The sequence below is a fragment of the Eschscholzia californica genome, unplaced genomic scaffold (assembly GCF_041429995.1).
Source record: "Eschscholzia californica isolate CP2 unplaced genomic scaffold, dmEscCali1.0.p SCAF_1, whole genome shotgun sequence".
Lineage (NCBI taxonomy): Eukaryota > Viridiplantae > Streptophyta > Magnoliopsida > Ranunculales > Papaveraceae > Eschscholzia > Eschscholzia californica.
In genome coordinates, this window is record NW_028238198.1 from 40,964,099 (window position 1) to 40,982,133 (window position 18,035).

Consider the following 18,035-nt stretch of genomic DNA (forward strand, 5'->3'; position numbering starts at 1 on the left):
ACACTACAACAACCACCATTACTAAACCTCCACCACCACAACCACCACTATCACCATAAGCACCAAAAAAAGAAAGCTGAAATTGCTTTGGGTTCTTTTTCCAGATAATTATTTTTTAATATTTTTTCGGTTAAAATAAGAAGATTGAACAAGCTACTGACTCAAATCGAGTTAACCGAGTTTCGAACTCGCTGAACCACTTGATCGGGAGATCGACGAAGGACATACGAGGACTCTCCCCGAATCCGAGTAACTAAATCAGATCGTTTGATTTAGATTGCAAGTTATAAACATAAGTGTTATGTCCTCACATTACGCGTAAGAAAAATTTTAGAAGGTTTCGATATACTATTTTTTTCTGGTGAAACGAGGGTATGCCACATCCTTAAAATTCACTTCGGACCTCCCAAATCTCAGGACCGACCCTGACGAGAAGCTTAACTTTTTTCGCTGAATCCTGTATGGGTAAACCCAAGTACTTAATAGAAAATGCATCTAAAACTTTTACACTATCACTATTATTAGTTCACAAAATCACTCATTTAATTCCGCCTCTTATTTAATGGTCGCGGCTTTGGGGAATAAAGAAAATTCTCCGGGGAATAAAGACTTTTCTTAAAACTAGTCAAATAAGATTGACTTTTATGTTTCTTTTTATTGCTAAAGGGCTTCTAATTTTAGAAGATGCTATAAAAAAACTCCTCCATCTCATCACCTCTTTCTGCCACTTCATCTTCTCGCCACCTCATCATCTTCTCCGGCGACGGTCGCCGACCGGCCAATTAAAAAAATTCCGACCGGCGCTTCAAAATTAAAAAAAAATTAAATTTTTTTCTCTCTCTCTCAAATATATATTTTTTTCTTTCCTCTCTCTCTAGATCAGATCTAGAGAGAGAGAGAAATGAGAACAGACCAGATCTATGAACACATATGATGCTCCGACATGTTATTTGGAAACTTTTTGTTGTTTTCTTCAATAATAGAACTTTCTAAGGATTATGCTAAAAAAAAACATAAGTTTTAAAGGGCTTGATTTTCTCTCCTAAATTTGTTGTAAATTGGAGCAAGATTCTTGTACAGTGAGTTCTGCTTGTATCTGAAGCAGTAAGAGTCTAACAGAACATGTGAGGGGTGGTGGTAGTAGTAATGGAGTTGTTACCAATTTCACCCTCAATTTCTTCTTGTTCCAAAAAAATGTCTTTCCCCATCTTCCCACCTTCCCATTTCTGTTGAATCTGGTAGTTATACAAGAGATTTAGGGTTTTAATGATTAAAAACAACAACCCAAATAATCAATCATTCCCAAAAAATGTAGAAACATAAGAACCTGTAAAAGAAATCTCTCCAATTTACAACAAATTTAGGAAGTAAACAACAATACTTCCTTTCTTTGGAAGTGAAATCAGAGGTCCTGCACAAGCATGCCAAAGCTCCAAACAAATTGATGAAGAAGACGGTGGTAAGGAAGAGAACAATGTAGTATTTTCAAGAGTAGTAGTATTAGTAATATCATCTTCACTGATGGCGTTATTAAGGTCCAAACAAGGAGATGTTCTTCTTCATCTACTCTCTCTCTAAAAAGAAGATGGTGGTGGTAGTGGTGGCCTGGTTGGTTCTGTAGTCTACAGCTGCTGATAACGCTGCTGCTGCTGGCACTTAGTTTCGTGAAACCTCTCTCTCTAGATCTGTTCTAGAGAGAGAGAAGAAAGGGAAAAAAATGAGAGAGAAAATAATTTTTTTTTTATGTTTGAAGGTCGCCGGCCGGAAAATTGGTCGGCCGGCGACCTTCGCCGGAGAAGATGATGAGGTGGCGAGAAGATGAAGTGGCAGAGAGAACAGATGAGATGGAGGAGAACTTTCAAAAATATGTATTCTGTATTTCCCATAAAAATTTATTCCCCGGAGAACTTTCAAAAAAATCTGGATTTCCTCGAGAATTTATTCCCCGGAGAATTTTCTTTATTCCCCAAAGCCGCGGCCTTATTTAATACCCAATTAGGGAGCCGTGAGCCCAGATAGATTTTACAACCCTAATATGAAGGTGGCCAATAAGTGGAGACAACAATAATGAGTGGAAAAATAAATTTCTCCTTCATCTTCATCCTTCATCGTTTCTCTCTCTTGAGAATTTACTAGAAAACAGAATTGGTTATAAGTTTTTCTCAACTTTACTTATTCTCTCTCTCTAAAAACACAATAAACCGTAACAACCTTCAGCTAAATTGCCTCCTGGTTGTAATCCTTCTACCAACTTAACAAGTACTCCTTCACAATCTTTTTTCAGTGTCTGGGATTTCATCTTTTCAGAGTTAATCTTCACCAAACTCATTTATTAAGAAAGTGGGTAATTAAAAAAAATATTTTTTGAGATTGGGGAGTTTTTGATGATTATGGCGTCTTGATTTTGGCGTCTTGATTAGGGCTAGTTAATAGTTATGAAAATGTTCTTAAGAAGGAATCAAATTCTCTCCTAGTACTTCTCTTTGTTCTTACTTTCTATTCATCCTTCACTAAATGTTTCAAGTTGTTTCAAACCATGTCTCTCTTTCATTTCAAATTAAAGCCTATCTCTGATCTCTCTCTCTCTCTAAATTATTTATCATACACCCACACGCACAAAGACACAGACAAACCCATACACAGGTAAACAAAATATTTAGTATCTTCTTCTCCTGAGTTAAGTATTGTTGAGTTCAAGGATTGACTGATTCTTCTCTTGAATTGTTCTTTAACCAGTGGATGCATCTACCAGGTTTATTGGGGTTTAGATGATTACGCAGTTGTCCAAATAGAAACCCTATTTGTTGATTGACTTGTAGACTTGCAAAAAGTGCGGAGGTTTATAAATTGGTTGTCCACACAGGAATTTAATGTGTCCCTTCATCGATTATTTTGTACACCCAATTTCAGTTGTCCACATAAGAATCTTGTTTGTCCCCCTATTGGCCACCAATATGAATTCAGATTGCAAATAGGATACTAATACCGTGTTTGGTGGACACCATATCTCTTCGTCTTATTGTTTCCATAGTCAATGGCGAATGTGAATTCACATTGTTTAGGTTTTCTTCTCTTCGTGCTCATATATTAGATGTAGAAATGTAACTTTTAAATATTAAGATTGACTAGAATATGAACGCCAGCCTAACCCCCTATACGAGGAAGGCTATTTTTCGAAATATATCAAGAAATTCAAAATAAACTGAACTCATAACGAAAACTTAATTCCACGTAAGGAAAACAATAAACTCTAACTGAAACAGTAGCCGGTGTGCCCCAGGTTATGCTCCAAGTTATATCCACTCTGCTACACTTGATCAAGTCAACTATTCTTTTCTGCAAGAAAAAGAATAAGATTTTAGAAGTAACACCAAAAGACTTTCAACAAAAAAAAAATAAATAAAATAAAAAAATAAAAAAATACACCAAAAGACTGACATTGGGGAAAAAGAAAAAAAAGAGAGTGGCGTCCCTCTGAGTGTTAAAGGCGTGTCTCTCAAGACAAATTTGTTAGAGAGTTTGTGAGTGAAGGAGACACCTTTAATACTTACACAGGGCGCTTTTAAACCTCCCTTAAAAAGAGAGTCAAGAGCAAGAATACTCACATTAATAGGTTTAAGAAAACTAACTAAAACTTCTTTGGCTATTTCCTGATTTTCTTTCTCAACTTTAAATTTGGGTTTCCATGTTTCCTTTCTAATTGTTTTTGCAACCTCCTCACTAGTTGCTATCAAAATGTTGTCAAACAATATACCATCTTCGGCAGTCCAAATTTCAATTCCAGTGGCAACAACATTTTCAAAATTAGGCTTGTCAAGCTCAAAGTAGTAAGGATTAGGAATCTCCTTTGCCTTCCAAATGCCCTTGTAGTTTGGGTTGTCAATCAGATGTGTATACCATTTTCTTCTACAAGTTGGGTTCTTCTTTATAAGCTTGCTCCATTCACCATAACTAGGTTTTTTCATGCATATTTTCTTATTAGACTTGAGTACCAATTTGCACATACCATTTTCTTCGTCATTTTGATCTTCTTGGCATGTTTGTTCGTAGTCTTCTTTCTTAGTTCGTACATCATCATCCCAATCGTTAGTCTTTACTACTTTTACAACTTCGATTTTTTCCCTCTCATCCCAATTTGCTGGTTTTGAATCATTTAGATCGGTAATTGTTTTGGTAGGGATAATTGGTGGTTCAAAATCATTTCCTACGAGAAAATTCACATGTTTCATCTGCTTCCCATCAATTAAAATCATCAATGAGTTATCAGGCTTCAAAATAGCTGTATAGACATGAGAGAGCTTGTCAGACGGGACAGTTGGAGGGTACTTAAGATGGTGTTCGATATACTTTCCGCTATTGGGGTTCTTGTGTCTCAATATGAAGAGGACTTTATTCTTGGAACCACATTTATCAGGTCCAAACATGAAGGTATACGGAGACTCATTGTCAAACTCTTCTCGTTTCCATCCACCCTTTTGGGGCGAGAGGTATTTAAGATATGCACCACCGCATTCAAATCCATTTTGGAAGCGTATCTCAAACTGCAGAACAATTGTTCTGTTCTTAACAATTAAAGGTTCACTGAGCTCTTTCACTATAGCGTATGTCTTGGCTTTCTCACTCACAAGAAGTCCATAATCATCATGCCCTTCACTTTTAGCATGCTTCCAAACACCTAAAACACAAAATGAGAAAATTATTACCAAATCGAAATGCCAATGGGAGCCAAACAAAGTACAGGGAAAAAAAACATTATGGTGTGTTTGGTAGGAATTATGAATTCTTGGTCTGTTTGGGTACCAAGAATCCTAGGACTCTTGAATCCTAAGGATTCCTAATTCCAAAATTTGTATTGGACCAAAATCCTACCCTACCCCCTAGGATTTGCTAGGAGTTTGGATTAATAAACCTAAATTTCAAACTTAAAATCAACAAAAATTTATTTCCCTTCTACAAAAATAATTATTTTAAAAATCATTATTTTTTTTTATAAAAAATCATTATTTTTTTCAAAAATCATTATTTTTTTTCAAACATCATTAATTTTTTTTAAAATATATTTTTTTCAAAAATCATTATTTATTTTTTTTCAAAAATCATTATTTTTTTTAAAAATCATTGTGTTTTTCAAAAATCATTATTCATTATTTTTGAAGAATAATGATATTTGAAAAATAATGATTTTTGAAGAATAATGATTTTTGAAAAAAAAATGATTTTTGAAAAAAAAAATATTTACAAGTGACTCCAAGTTTTATTATTAGGCCATGAGAGACTTTTGTAAGGGTTTCCTACAGAGAGAGGGAACCAAGAGCACGAAAGCAAGACAGTTTTCTTCTCGTAGAACTAAGGTCATATTAAGGTGGTGGTTGAATCTGACTCGTCTGAGTCTGAATTGTCAGATACGAATACACCAATATCAACTCGAATCAGCAATTTAGACGAAGACTCAGAACAAAGAAACAATCACTACCAAGAACAAAAAAGAAGCACATCTAAATGAATTTTACTACTTAACTAACCTTTATAACCATCTTTCTCAGATACAATCCATCTGCCTTCAAATGATTCTTGAAAAGACTCATAAAAAACCTGAAAAATTAAACCCACAAATAAAACACATTATATTCACAAAATTCAAATTCTTTATGTAAATTAATCAGAAACCCTTATTTATTATTACCACATCAGAAGCACAATAAATCTGGAAAATAATAACAGATTCAACTAAACAAAGAAAACTAAATTGCAAAAGGAATGATTTCATTTCCATGGAATTTGTATAGCTCAAACACTAATTCAATTCAAAATAATTATGCAATTTTATCATCTTGAAGCTTGAACTTAAATACTGAGAAATCTAACTATTGATACAATTTTATAAATAATATAATATAATTAAATTTAACTCGGAGAATGGAAAATTCTGCTTCTCTGACTAGTAGAAGGGTCTTTCTTCTTCTTCTTATTTTTCTTTTCTCTGACTAAAACTCTAAAAGGGAGTCTGTAGTTCATACTCTGTAGTGAGAATAAGTCCATGTTGAGTTCCTTCTCTCTCTCTCATTCCAACTACTCCCACCTGATTTTAATAACAGTAAATTGTTTCATAACATAGTCAGATTCTTGCCCCAATTTTGCTCTTTTGTGATTGGCCGAGTGATGCCATTTTTTGTTTTTTCTGGTCCTGAATGTTGACCTTAGGACAAATTATGTAACAACCATGTAACACCCTTTCTTTAAAGCCCTTTTTTTTTTAAGGATGTATATATTTAAACTAATAAGTAAGAGTAGCATTACAATACATATTAAGAAGAAAATACGGAATACAAGACCACTCCTTAGATCTTTCTTTTCTGCGCGACCATTTAGCTAGCTTGTCCGCTTGATTATTCTCTGTTCTTTTGATATAACTGAATTTCACCTGCTGAAGCTCATGCTTTAAGTTTCTTATTTGACGAATATGTACCAGTGATTGCCATTGAACTGATGCTTTGGATTATTAAGGTGTTTTATCAGGTTGATATTGTCGCTTTCAATAATGACCTGCATGTGATTGTTATCTTTTGCCCAAATAAGACTGTTGAGAATGACTATAGCCTCGCTTTCTTCGCTATTTCTTGCTCTAGCAATTTTCACATTCGCTGAGACAAATTTCGATCTGGCATCATGCACAATTAAACTAGTGCCTATTACCTGTTCCACATTGACAAAAGAGGCATCAACATTAATTTTCAAGAAAGGATAGATTGGAGGTTGTCACTTGGCGCTTGCTGTAGCATCAGGTTTCATTTTGTCATTACTTGTTTTTGGAAATGTTTTAATTAGCTCTAAAATAGTGTCCACATTGTATAACGTTTGCTGAAAGCAGTGATCACATCTGGTTTTTCATATATACCATAAAATTGTGACAAAGTGAATGTTATCAGCAGTACAACTAGTTTGCTCCGGGTTTTGCCACGACATGATCCATTCAGACAGAGAAGTGATTTTTGTCGAAATGACATTAAAATGAAACCATATACTTCTCGCTATGGGACAGTGCAAAAGAGCATGTTCTATTGGTTCAGTTTCAGAACAGTTAGGACAGTTAATAATGTTACCAATGTATTTTCCTATGCGTTGTCTAACTGGTAGTGCTTTAGTGCATATTTTCCATATAAAAAGCTGGATGCGAGGAATGGTGGGTATAGACCATATGAAATTCTAATTTACTTCCTCAGGAGAAGTAGGTTGGTTGACTGAACTTAGATGCTGATACATGGATTTAACCGAATGGTTACCTGATTGTGTTAAATTCCATTCCATCTTATCTGTACCCTCGGATTGAATGGGAATAGCTTTAAGAAGATTACAAATATTTTCAGGAAAGGTGTGACTCAGAATGTTATCATCCCATCTGTTATCAATGATGAGTTCAGATACTTTAGTCAACTCTGAATTGTTTGTGTTCTGTAGATGTTGAATTTCCCCTGGGATCCAACTGTCTTTCCATATATTTATGTTTTCTCCTGAGTGCACTTCCCATTTAATGTGGTTTTCTATGAGATCATAGTGTTTTCTGAGTACTTTCCAATTCCATGAATGATGAGGTTTGGCTGGGCCTGGGTATTCGGACTGCGGAAAATATTTAGCTTTGAGAAACTTGACCCATATGGCGTCTGAGTCAGACTTCAGGCGCCAAGCCAGCTGGCTAAGGAGGGCCTTATTATCAACGTGAGGGTGATGAATTCCTAACCCTCCTAGCTTTTTAGGAAGACATATGTAAGACCATGCTTTGGTACATATGCCTTTAGATTTTCCCCACCAGAAGGACTTTTGAAGAGTCTCTATGCTTTTGCTTATGCTTTTGGGAATAGCAAAGCGTTGCATCTGATATCGGGAAATGGCTGCCGCTACAACAGAAACAACTACTGTCCGGCCAGCCTGAGAGAGGAAGGAGTGATTCCAATTAGATAATTTATTTTTTATTTGATCTAGAATAGAGTTAAAAACTTTCGTTTTCTGAGGACCAATGAAAAGCTGGGTTCCGAGGTATTTTTCTGAAGTTGAAGCATATTTCACCTTAGGGGTTTTCATGATGATTCGCTTGAATTTTGGATGAGAATTTTTGGAGTAAAAAATGTTGGATTTGTTATAATTTATTGTTTGACCTGAAGCTGAATAGAATAAGGTCAACATGGCTTTAAGATTATGCACGTTTTCAATTGAATTTTTCCCAAAAATGATACAGTCATCTGCAAAGAGGAGATGAAAGATTGTAAGATCCTGATTTTTAGTAGGAAAACCTACGAATTTACCTTCGTCAGGATTGGAAGTAAGAAGTCGGCTAAGACCTTCCATTGCTATAGTGAATAGGAAAGGGGAGAGAGGGTCTCCTTGCCTAATTCCTCTCGAAGGATAAAATTTTGGTCCTGGATGACCATTTATGAGCACTGCCATAGAGGCAGTGGAAATGCAACTGGAGATCATATTAATCCAGTGGTCAGAGAATCCTAGTTTCCTCATAATATCTATCAAGAAAGACCATTCTATTCTATCATAAGCCTTAGACATGTCTAACTTGAGGCCAAAAAATCCTGTGGTACCTTTCATATGCTTGAAAGAGTGCTCATTATAATGTTATCAGAGATCTGTCTGTCAGGTATATAAGTTGCCTGGAATGGTGAAATTATTTGGTTGAGATGAATTTGTAACCTCTCAGGCAGGATTATTGTTATAATTTTATAGGTGGTGTTAAGTAAGCTAATTGGTCTATAGTCCGCCGGGATTTGGGGAACAACTGTTTTGGGGATAAGACAAATATGTGTATGGTTTGTTTCTGGGGGAAGTTCTGCTGTTTGGAAGAAATTCTGAACAATCTGGTATATATCCTTACTCACCGTATCCCAGTTGGCCTGAAAGAAAAAAGGAGGGTAACCATCCGGACCAGGGGCGGCATCCTTTTTCAGCCATTGGATAACAAGATCAATTTCTGTTTTGTCTGGGATTGTTGTCATGTCTAGGTTTTGGGCTTGAGTTATGACTGGATTAAAGAGATCAAGAATAGTGGTGGATCTATTACAATCGGAAGAAGTATTAATGGTCAGAAGATGGTTAGTAATGATGTTAGTGACATCATTTATGTCATCTTTCCAATCCCCATTTTGGTCTTTAATTGCCAGGATTCGATTACTACGATTTCTCTGAATGGCTTGTGAATGGAAATACTTTGTATTTTTATCGCCTAAGGTCACAAAATTATTACGTAATTTTTCTTTCCATAAGCTTTCCTGCTGTCTATATAATTCTTCTAGACGAGTTTTATGTTGTCTAAGTTCATTACTGTTGTTATTATTATTTTGGATGGATGCTAGAGTGTTATTAATTTGAATGTCGAGGTTGCCAAACACCTCCTTGTTCCACTTTGATAGATGTTTCCCTAATTTAGTTAAGTTAGGTTGAATCTGAAGAGGGGAGTGAAAATTGTTACTATTCCATTTGTTCGCTATAAAGTCATGGCAATCCGGATGTGACATCCATGTTCTGATAAATTTGAACGGTTTAGGTTTCGGTTTATTAATATTAATGGTACTAAGGAAAATAGGATTATGATCAGATCCACTAGTATCTAGATGAATTAGGCTAGAATTGGGGAAGGACTGGAGCCAAGTATCATTAACTAAAGCTCTATCCAGTCTTTCTTGTATTAGCTTTCCGCCCGATTGACGATTGGACCAGGTAAAAGGATTGCCCTGATACCCTAAATCCACCAGGCCTAGAAGTTGAATGATGTTTAGGATTTTGGGGAGGTAAGAATTAGATGATTCCTTGCCACCACTTTTCTCCGGTGGATCGAGGATACTGTTAAGATCACCTATCACTACCCAAGGTTGGTTGAGGTTCACATTAAGGTCTATTAGCATTTTCCAGGGACGAATTTTGTTTTTATTATAAGGGCAGCCGTAAAAGCCTGTGAGGTAGGAGTTCATATTAGATGTATCTCTAATCTCAGCATGAATTAAGTTGGAGTTAGATTGGATAATTTTTATGTTTAAATGATGCTTCCAGTAGAGGACCAGTCCACCAGCTTTGTTTGAAGACTCTACATAATGGCTGGCATAAATTTTACTAATGGGTATGTGCTTTGCAATATTATGGGATCGCCTTTTTGTTTCAGACAGAAAGATGATATCAGGTTGTTTAAATTTAAAGCCTGGATTTAGTCAATTATGATGGACTTAATGGTCATATTTATTTTTGATCCAAAAAGTAGTTAACTTGTCTCTTGCCCCCTAATCTTCATCTTCCTCAAATCTCATCCCACCACAAATTTCGGCCACCACCTTCATCTTTCGCCTTTTTTTCTCTTTCTCTCTCTTTTTCCCTTCTTCTCTCTTCCTCCTCTTTTTCCATTCTTTCTCTCTCTAAAGCCTTTTCCTTCATCATAAATTAGGTCTTCTAAAAAGTACAGAGAGGGATAATAAAAGGGAAATACTTATAGTCCAAAATGAAGAATATGTCTTAACAGGACATGCAAGATCATGATGGAAATACCTTGTGTCCTGATAATGAATTGAGAAATAAATTCACTTCCTCTAGTGTTTGATCCCATTCAAATATGAGTATAACAATCTACTTTATTTAATCATAATGATTATGAGTAGAAATCCTATTTTCAGTTTGGAGTCAAACAATATTCCTTTTAATGGTCCTTTGATGAGACATGAAACAGTCTCATTTGAACCTCTTAACTCGGGTTAGTTAGTCCAGTTCGAGCGGTTACTCTGATTATTTGTTTGATTTTCTTTCTCAGGTCTCATTTACGGAGTTCGATGCGGAAACATCATGATAAAGACATACTTGAGGGGCATTTTGGTCATTTTAATGACAAGGGTATTTTCGTCAACATTGGTGCTCAAATTAAAGTAGAGTCCAAGACGAGCCCGTGGGTGAAAACGAAAACCGAATCGGAGTCCGGACGAGAAAACAAGACCAGGTCAAAGTTTGGGTCAAAAGCAAATCTTTCAGCAACACGTGGCGAGTTCAGGAACAGAAGATGTGAATTTCGGTACACATGCGGTACAATTGTGGGACAGGAGGGTCACAATCGGGACTTAGCTTAGCCTTTGCTATGGTGTAACACGGGACAAGCTATTAACGTAAGCCGGTAGGATTTGGCAGACAAGGCATGGCATAAGGAATCAGACGGTTGTCCCTGCTTAATTAAGGTCGCGGCTTTGGGGAATAAAGAAAATTCTCCGGGGAATAAAGACTTTTCTTAAAACTAGTCAAATAAGATTGACTTTTTATGTTTCTTTTTATTGCTAAGGGGCTTCTAATTTTAGAAGATGCTATAAAAAGGCTCCTCCATCTCATCACCTCTCTCTACCACTTCATCTTTTCGACACCTCATCATCTTCTCCGGCAAAAGTCGCCGCCGGCCAATTTTCCGGCCGGCGATCTTCAAACATAAAAATAAAAATTTTTTTTTTTATTTTCTCTCTCCTCTCTCTCTATTTTTTTTCTTTTCTCTCTCTTTCTCTAGAACATCTATGGCTTTTGGTCTGTTCTGAACTTTCTTCCTTGTTGATCTATGGCTTTTGGGTTTCTCATTTCTAATATCTTCTTCTTCCTTGTCGGGGCTGATTTCGATTATCTCTGGTTTCGATTTGGCTACAACTGTAACCTTCTTGGGTACTACTGCCTTTGGTACTCTTTTTGCAACAACAGCTCCATCAGCAATTACAGGAACTTGTTTATGTTAGAAGAAGGCAACAAAATGAATTTGATCAGAAGAAATTTAGGGGAAAAAAAGTTGTTGTTTTTTTGTTTGGGATTATTCAAGTTTTTACCTTGTGATTCTCTGCTCCATTAGCTTGTGCATTGGCAAGTAACTGTGCACAAAAACCCCTCGTGATGGGTCGATTAATCGGTACTTGTATCCCGTCTACTACGCCAGGAATAATGACTAAATTCCCAATATCTCCAAGGACTGTTCTGTTCTTTCTTTGAGCTCCTTGTGCCCTAGCTTTTGGCTTGGCTATACTAGGTGCTACAGCATCTGAAATGTTCCATCAAAACCCAGATAATAATTTCTATCATGATCTTAAACCCCCAAGATGCAAAATCGAAAAGGACCCAAAAGAGATCATTCAATCAAAGATGAGTAAGATATCAATACACTTTAAGAGACCAAATTAACCCTAATATGAAAAGGGGAAATCAAGATCTTTGTTTGTGAAATAATCAAACTAAATACCCAAGAACAATGTAACAAATGGAGATTTCATTGAAGAAAGAACTCGGGTAAGTAGATCAAGATCGATAAAAAACTGGAAGGGTTGATATTCAGTGAAGAATCTAAAAGATTAAAAGGAAAAAGAAAAGATAAATAAGTTCTTCAACAAAGAAACACCCACCAAACAAAATCAACATAAACAAAAAATAAAGATCATCAAAGAAACATAATGATGGGTTTTAGGGTTTTGATTGAAAACATGAAGAAAATTTACCTCTTTGACTCTGTGGAACGATTTGTCGTGTTGTCATTTCCTCTTCTTAATGAATCTGTATAAGAAAAACACCTCTACGATTATCAGAACTACTGGATCTCCCTAACCCTTCTTGCGACCGGTTCTATAGAGAGAGAAAAAAAAATTAGAGGGAAAGAAAGGAGAGAGAGAATTATAAAAAAAAGTTTTTTTTTATGTTTGAAGGTCGCCGGCCGGCGACTTTCACCGGAGAAGATGATGAGGTGTCGAGAAGATGAAGTGGCAGAGAGAACAGATGAGATGGAGGAGAACTTTCAAAAAACTGTATTCTGTATTCCCCATAAAAATTTATTCCCCGGAGAATTTTCAAAAAAATCTGGATTCCCTCGAGAATTTATTCCCCGGAGAATTTTCTTTATTCCCCAAAGCCGCGGCCTTAATTAAAAGTACGTTGACCAAGTAATCCCTAGTGTAGAGAATCCCCTAAGATCTCGACCAGCCTGTCCTATGTGATGCAATCACACGTGGGTGTTATCTTTTTGGTAAAACAGAGAAGATATATAGCCAATTAACTTTTGGCATCTCACAACCAATTCCAATTAGAGGGGTTGGGCAAAAGGCCCAAAATCAGCCCAACAATATGTATCAGGCCCACTGCAGATAAAGAATGAGGGGCAGGTCCAAAAAAGTCAGGCTAGGGGTGGAATTTCCGAAACACCCTTCTTCTTTTTGAAATTTACGAAACGACCATCGAAAAATTCCCGGGAAACTCGAAAATTTCTGACAAGTAATCTGACACGCCTCCCATCAGACTGTGTACTTTCCATAAATTCACAAAATTGCCATCGAAAAATTCCCGGGAAATTCGAATTTTTTTGGAAAATAGTCTGACGCACCTGACATTAAACCTTGTACTTTCCATGAATTTACAGAATTGCCATTACAAAATTTACCAACTTGCCATTTTCGTTCTTTTTTCCAGATTTATTTCTTATTTCTTTTTTATTTTCTCCCACACATATTTCTCTCTCCAATCTCAACAAATTTCGTTCTTTTTTTCCAGATTTATTTCTGATCTCTTTCCAATCTCAACAAATTTCTTCATTTTTGGTAGTATTTCATTGATTTGTATAAAGAAATTTTCTTGTGTACCGGGAACTATTTAGTGTACGGGTCATTTTTTAGATATGTACTACACATTTTTGTACTGGGAATTTTCTTGTGTACCGGGAATTGTTCTGTGTACAAGCCATTTGGTTATGTACTAGAAATTTTTGTAGTGGGAATTTTCTTGTGTACCGGGAATTGTTCTGTGTACTCGTCATTTGGTTATGCACTAGACATTTTTGTATTGGGGAATTTTCTTGTGCACCGGGAATTGTTCTATGTACTGGTCATTTGGTTTAGTACTGGACACTTTTGAACTGGGAATTTTCTCCTGTACCGGAAATGGTTCTGTGCACTGGACATTTGGTTATGTACTTTGATGTTTTTAGAGATGAAGAAGATAAAATGTGAAACAAATAAGAGTGATGAAGAAGAAAAATAAGAACATAAAACTTTTAGAGAGAGAGACAGAAAACTTTGATGTTTATAGAGATTGAAAGAGATGAAGAAGATAAAATGTGAAACAAAATAAGAATGATGAACACCCAAAAATGAGAACATAAAACTTTTAGAGAGAGTAAGAACAGAAAATTGATGTTTTTAGAGATTGAAAGAGATGAAGAAAATAAAATGTGAAACAAAAAAGAATGATGGACATCCAAAAATAAGAAAATAAAACTTTTAGAGAGAGAAAGAAAAGAAAATTTATGTTTTTAGAGATTGAAAGAGATGAAGAAGATAAAATGTGAAAAACAAAATAAGAATGATGAAAAGAAGATTTTTGGATGTATAAATAAGAAGAAAGAAGGAGTTGAAACAAAATATAATGGGAGGGATCCAAAAAAATTGGCTGAAATTTCGTCAAAAAATGGCGCCATTTTTGAATTTTCAGAAAATCTGAATGTTTCTCTGACATGACGTCATGTACGGGGAATTAATTGATTCGCTGTCGTCCGTCAGATTATCAGAAAACACAGAAATTTCCCGTGGAGGGGTAAAAGAGGGATAAATAAAATAAAAACCAGGAAACTGTGAGCTGTCCTGACAATTTGGACTGGGTTCTAATTTTTTTTTTGGGCTGGGGGTAATGCTTATTTACCCTCCATTTTTTGGGCCTCTCCCTAAAAAATCCTTCCAATTAATTAACTTTTGCAACTCCTACCCCTAAAAGGAATGAGGCAGCTGGAGTTTTCTTTCAACATTAAAAAGTGGAAACAGAGTAGAGACAGGATCGCGGGGGGTGAGTTGGAAAGGATCATATAGATTGAATCTTCTTCTATTATCGGAAATTCGGAATCATTAGAAAACAAAGAGAAATTTGGTTCTTTCAAAATCAAAGAAGGTAAGAGATAAGATTCATTTGATATTAAGAAGAATTCTTTGAGAAGGAAAAAGGATGCCATTAGAGCTGGATTATGGAAAGATTTCTTCAACTAAACAGAGAAGATATCTTGGTTGTTTGATACAATAGAGAGAGGATACATAGAAGATAATCTAGAGAGAGAAAGCCGAAGATGGAAAGATTTCGGCTGGATATATAAGAGAGAGAGAGCAACCATTTGAGGGACATCTCGGTTTGGGGTCGAAAAAAAATCATCATCTCGACTGGAGAGTTTTCCTCTGGTAGCTCAACCAAAATCGACTATATTAGAGAGAGAGAGAGTGATGTAAAGAGCTCTCGGCTGGGGATGAAGAAATGGAGTGAGAGAGAGAGACAACCGAGAGTACCATCCATTGATCATCATCATCATCATCTATTTTTCTTCTTCTTCTTCTTCTGTTTGTAATCCTTTTTAGTGAGGGAAAAGATTATCAAGATAGAAGGAGAGATTGTAAAGAGAGAGTTAGATAGAAAGAGTTGAGAGAGAAAGAGAGTTACTGTAGAGAGAGAGAAAAACAGAACCAAGAGATTCAGTTTTAATAAATCACTATCTTCATCTTGTTTTGATTCTTTTCTTTTTGTTTTCTGTTTACTTTGTGAGAGAGAGATAGAATACTCAAAGAGAAAGAGAGAAAACAGCAAGTTAGAGAGAGAAAGATAGTTGGAGAAGATGAGAAAATAGGAGAGAAAATAATTTTCTCTTAGGGAAAATATTTCCGGGAAGACGAGAAAATCGTTTTCCCAGAGGGTGCGTTTGGCAGAACAGTGGAAAATCAGAAGGAAATCACTTCCCTAAGGCTCTGTTTGGCTACAAAATCAGTAAGAAATCCAACTTTTCTACTTTTCTTTCCTTTTTCCATATATTTAAGCTTCCATCCTTTATCATGAAGAACTAATTTTCTATCTAGGGTTTAGATGAAGTCGTAATAATCATTTTCTCGACAATTTATTAAAGTTTTTACCATTTTAACGATAAAATCTTCCGGGTTTTTAGACCGTTCATGGACTAAAAACCTGAGTTATATAAAGAACTATCTAATCAGACCAAAATTAATTTGTCGTTAGAATTGTTAGGAAGACGGATTCAGAAAACCCTAGGCTCTCCCCCATTTGAGTTCCTTGTATCATTTGTAATTATTTTCTTTCCGTAATTTTATTTTAATATTTTATTTATTTTATTTTATTACCAAAACCTCATCAAAACCAAAACCCAAGTTACTTCCAAGTCTTAGAATAGGTTTCACTTAGTCTCTGAGGAACGAACCGGTCTTACCGGAATTTATTACAACTTGACACCCGTGCACTTGCGGGTGTAGACCTATTTAGGAAACTTTTTAGGCCCATCATCCTTCACAAATTGGAGGATTAATCACTAATGTTTGTGCTTCTGAAATTTCTTTTTTGGTCACTGGAACCCTACTTTCATAGGCAGTGTTTGAAGTATACCCCTTTTATGTCTACTAGCAATGGAAGACTCGACTTGCTCAGGAAGAAGAAATTAAGAAAAACGAGCTAGGTTTTTTTTTTCTTTTTGGGGGAGCCACCAATGACGAGCTCGGGTTATCAAAAACCTTAGTACGGTGGATGTTAGGGAAGAGCGAGTAAGCATCCCTGGTCCTCCAAACGGATTTGTTCGGCCAGAGTCAACGGGGATTAATCTCATCCATCCAACTCACGGTCAGAAATACTCCCTGACCAGAGGTTCAAAATTACTCCTAATTAAGGGGATAAATTAATCTTGGATCGAGTTCAGTCAACTCCCACAAACTTAGAAAATCAATACTTATTTTGTTACCTTTTCCTAATTGAGGTAAAATTGCATTAAGATAATAACTCCCACATCATGGTTTTAGAAGACCTAATTTATGAATTTTGAAGAAAGAATTGGCTTTAGAGAGAAAGAAAGGAAAAAAGAGGAGGAAAAAAAAGGGAGATTGACCCAACCATCCAAAAAGTGGACTTTAATAGGACGGAAATCCCCTGCCACCTTTATATAAGGATCAGGTCCAAAATGGCAGGGAGGGTGGGAAATTTCGTTTCCAGACTTGACATTTTTAGAGAATTACAGTTTTGCCATCCATTTAAAACCATTTCAAAATGGCAACCCTTCATACCTTCCACGTCATTTTTTTTTTCTCTTTAATAGGATCGTACTCCCTTTCAATCAAAAAAATGCACGTACTATCCTCCCTTTTTCAACTTTTTCTCTTTTTCCAACTTTGTTCAAATTTTCTTCTATAATTTTATTGTTTCTATAATATTATTTCCAGATCTTTTTTCTTCTTCCTATTTTCTCTCTCCATTAATTATTTTCTTTCTATAGTTTTTTTCTCTCTCCAATCTAACTAATTTATTTCTTTGTTTTTAATTTTCTTTCTATCTATACAAATATTTTTCATCTCTTTATTTAACTACTTTCCTTATCTGTGGTATTTTTCTTTGTTTTTTTTTAATTTTTTTCTTTCTTCAATTCCTAATTTTTCTCCCATTTTTCTTTCTTTCTCATTTTTTTTTCTTAAGATTTTTTTTTCACATTTCTCTTTCCTTCCCATATTTTTTTTCCTTTCGCTTGACATTTGAAATTGTACAGGAAATTTTGAAATGTATTATAAATAAAATAATTTTCTTTCACATAATTTAGAAATGGGGGAATATATATGATATTTACTGGACCTTTATGAATTTACGGTGAATAATGTAACTTTTTTCCATCTTTGCTTCTTGTCATGCACAAGAAATTTTGATATGTACTGAACATTTGTGTATGTACTATAAATAAAATAATTATCTTTCATATAATCATCTAAATGTGGTAATATAAATGATATTTACTAGACATTTACGAATTTACGATGAATAGTAAAACTTTTTCTGTACTCTGCCTTCTTAACATGAACCGGGGATTTTGAAATGTGTGGGACATTTGCAAATGTACGGGACATTTTCGAATGTACGGGACATTTGTGAATGCACGGGGCACTTACAAATATACGATGCATAATATGGGGTTTTTCTATACTTTGCCTTCTTAACATGCACAAGAAATTTTGAAATGTACTGGACATTTGTGAATGTAC

General features: G+C 35.4%; 1 protein-coding gene across 1 annotated transcript; it reads right to left on the minus strand.

Moving 5' to 3' along the window:
• Window positions 1-3,090: 3,090 nt before the first annotated feature.
• On the minus strand, window positions 3,091-5,841 carry LOC147566858 (calnexin homolog 1-like). The gene is made up of 4 exons (XM_086653417.1): window positions 5,684-5,841; window positions 5,523-5,592; window positions 3,606-4,675; window positions 3,091-3,336 (listed from the first exon to the last, which is right to left on the minus strand). Exons 1-4 carry the CDS (start codon window positions 5,771-5,773, stop codon window positions 3,193-3,195), a joined length of 1,374 nt encoding a protein of 457 aa, XP_086509543.1. The 5' UTR covers window positions 5,774-5,841; the 3' UTR covers window positions 3,091-3,192.
• Between the last annotated feature and the right edge of the window lie 12,194 nt (window positions 5,842-18,035).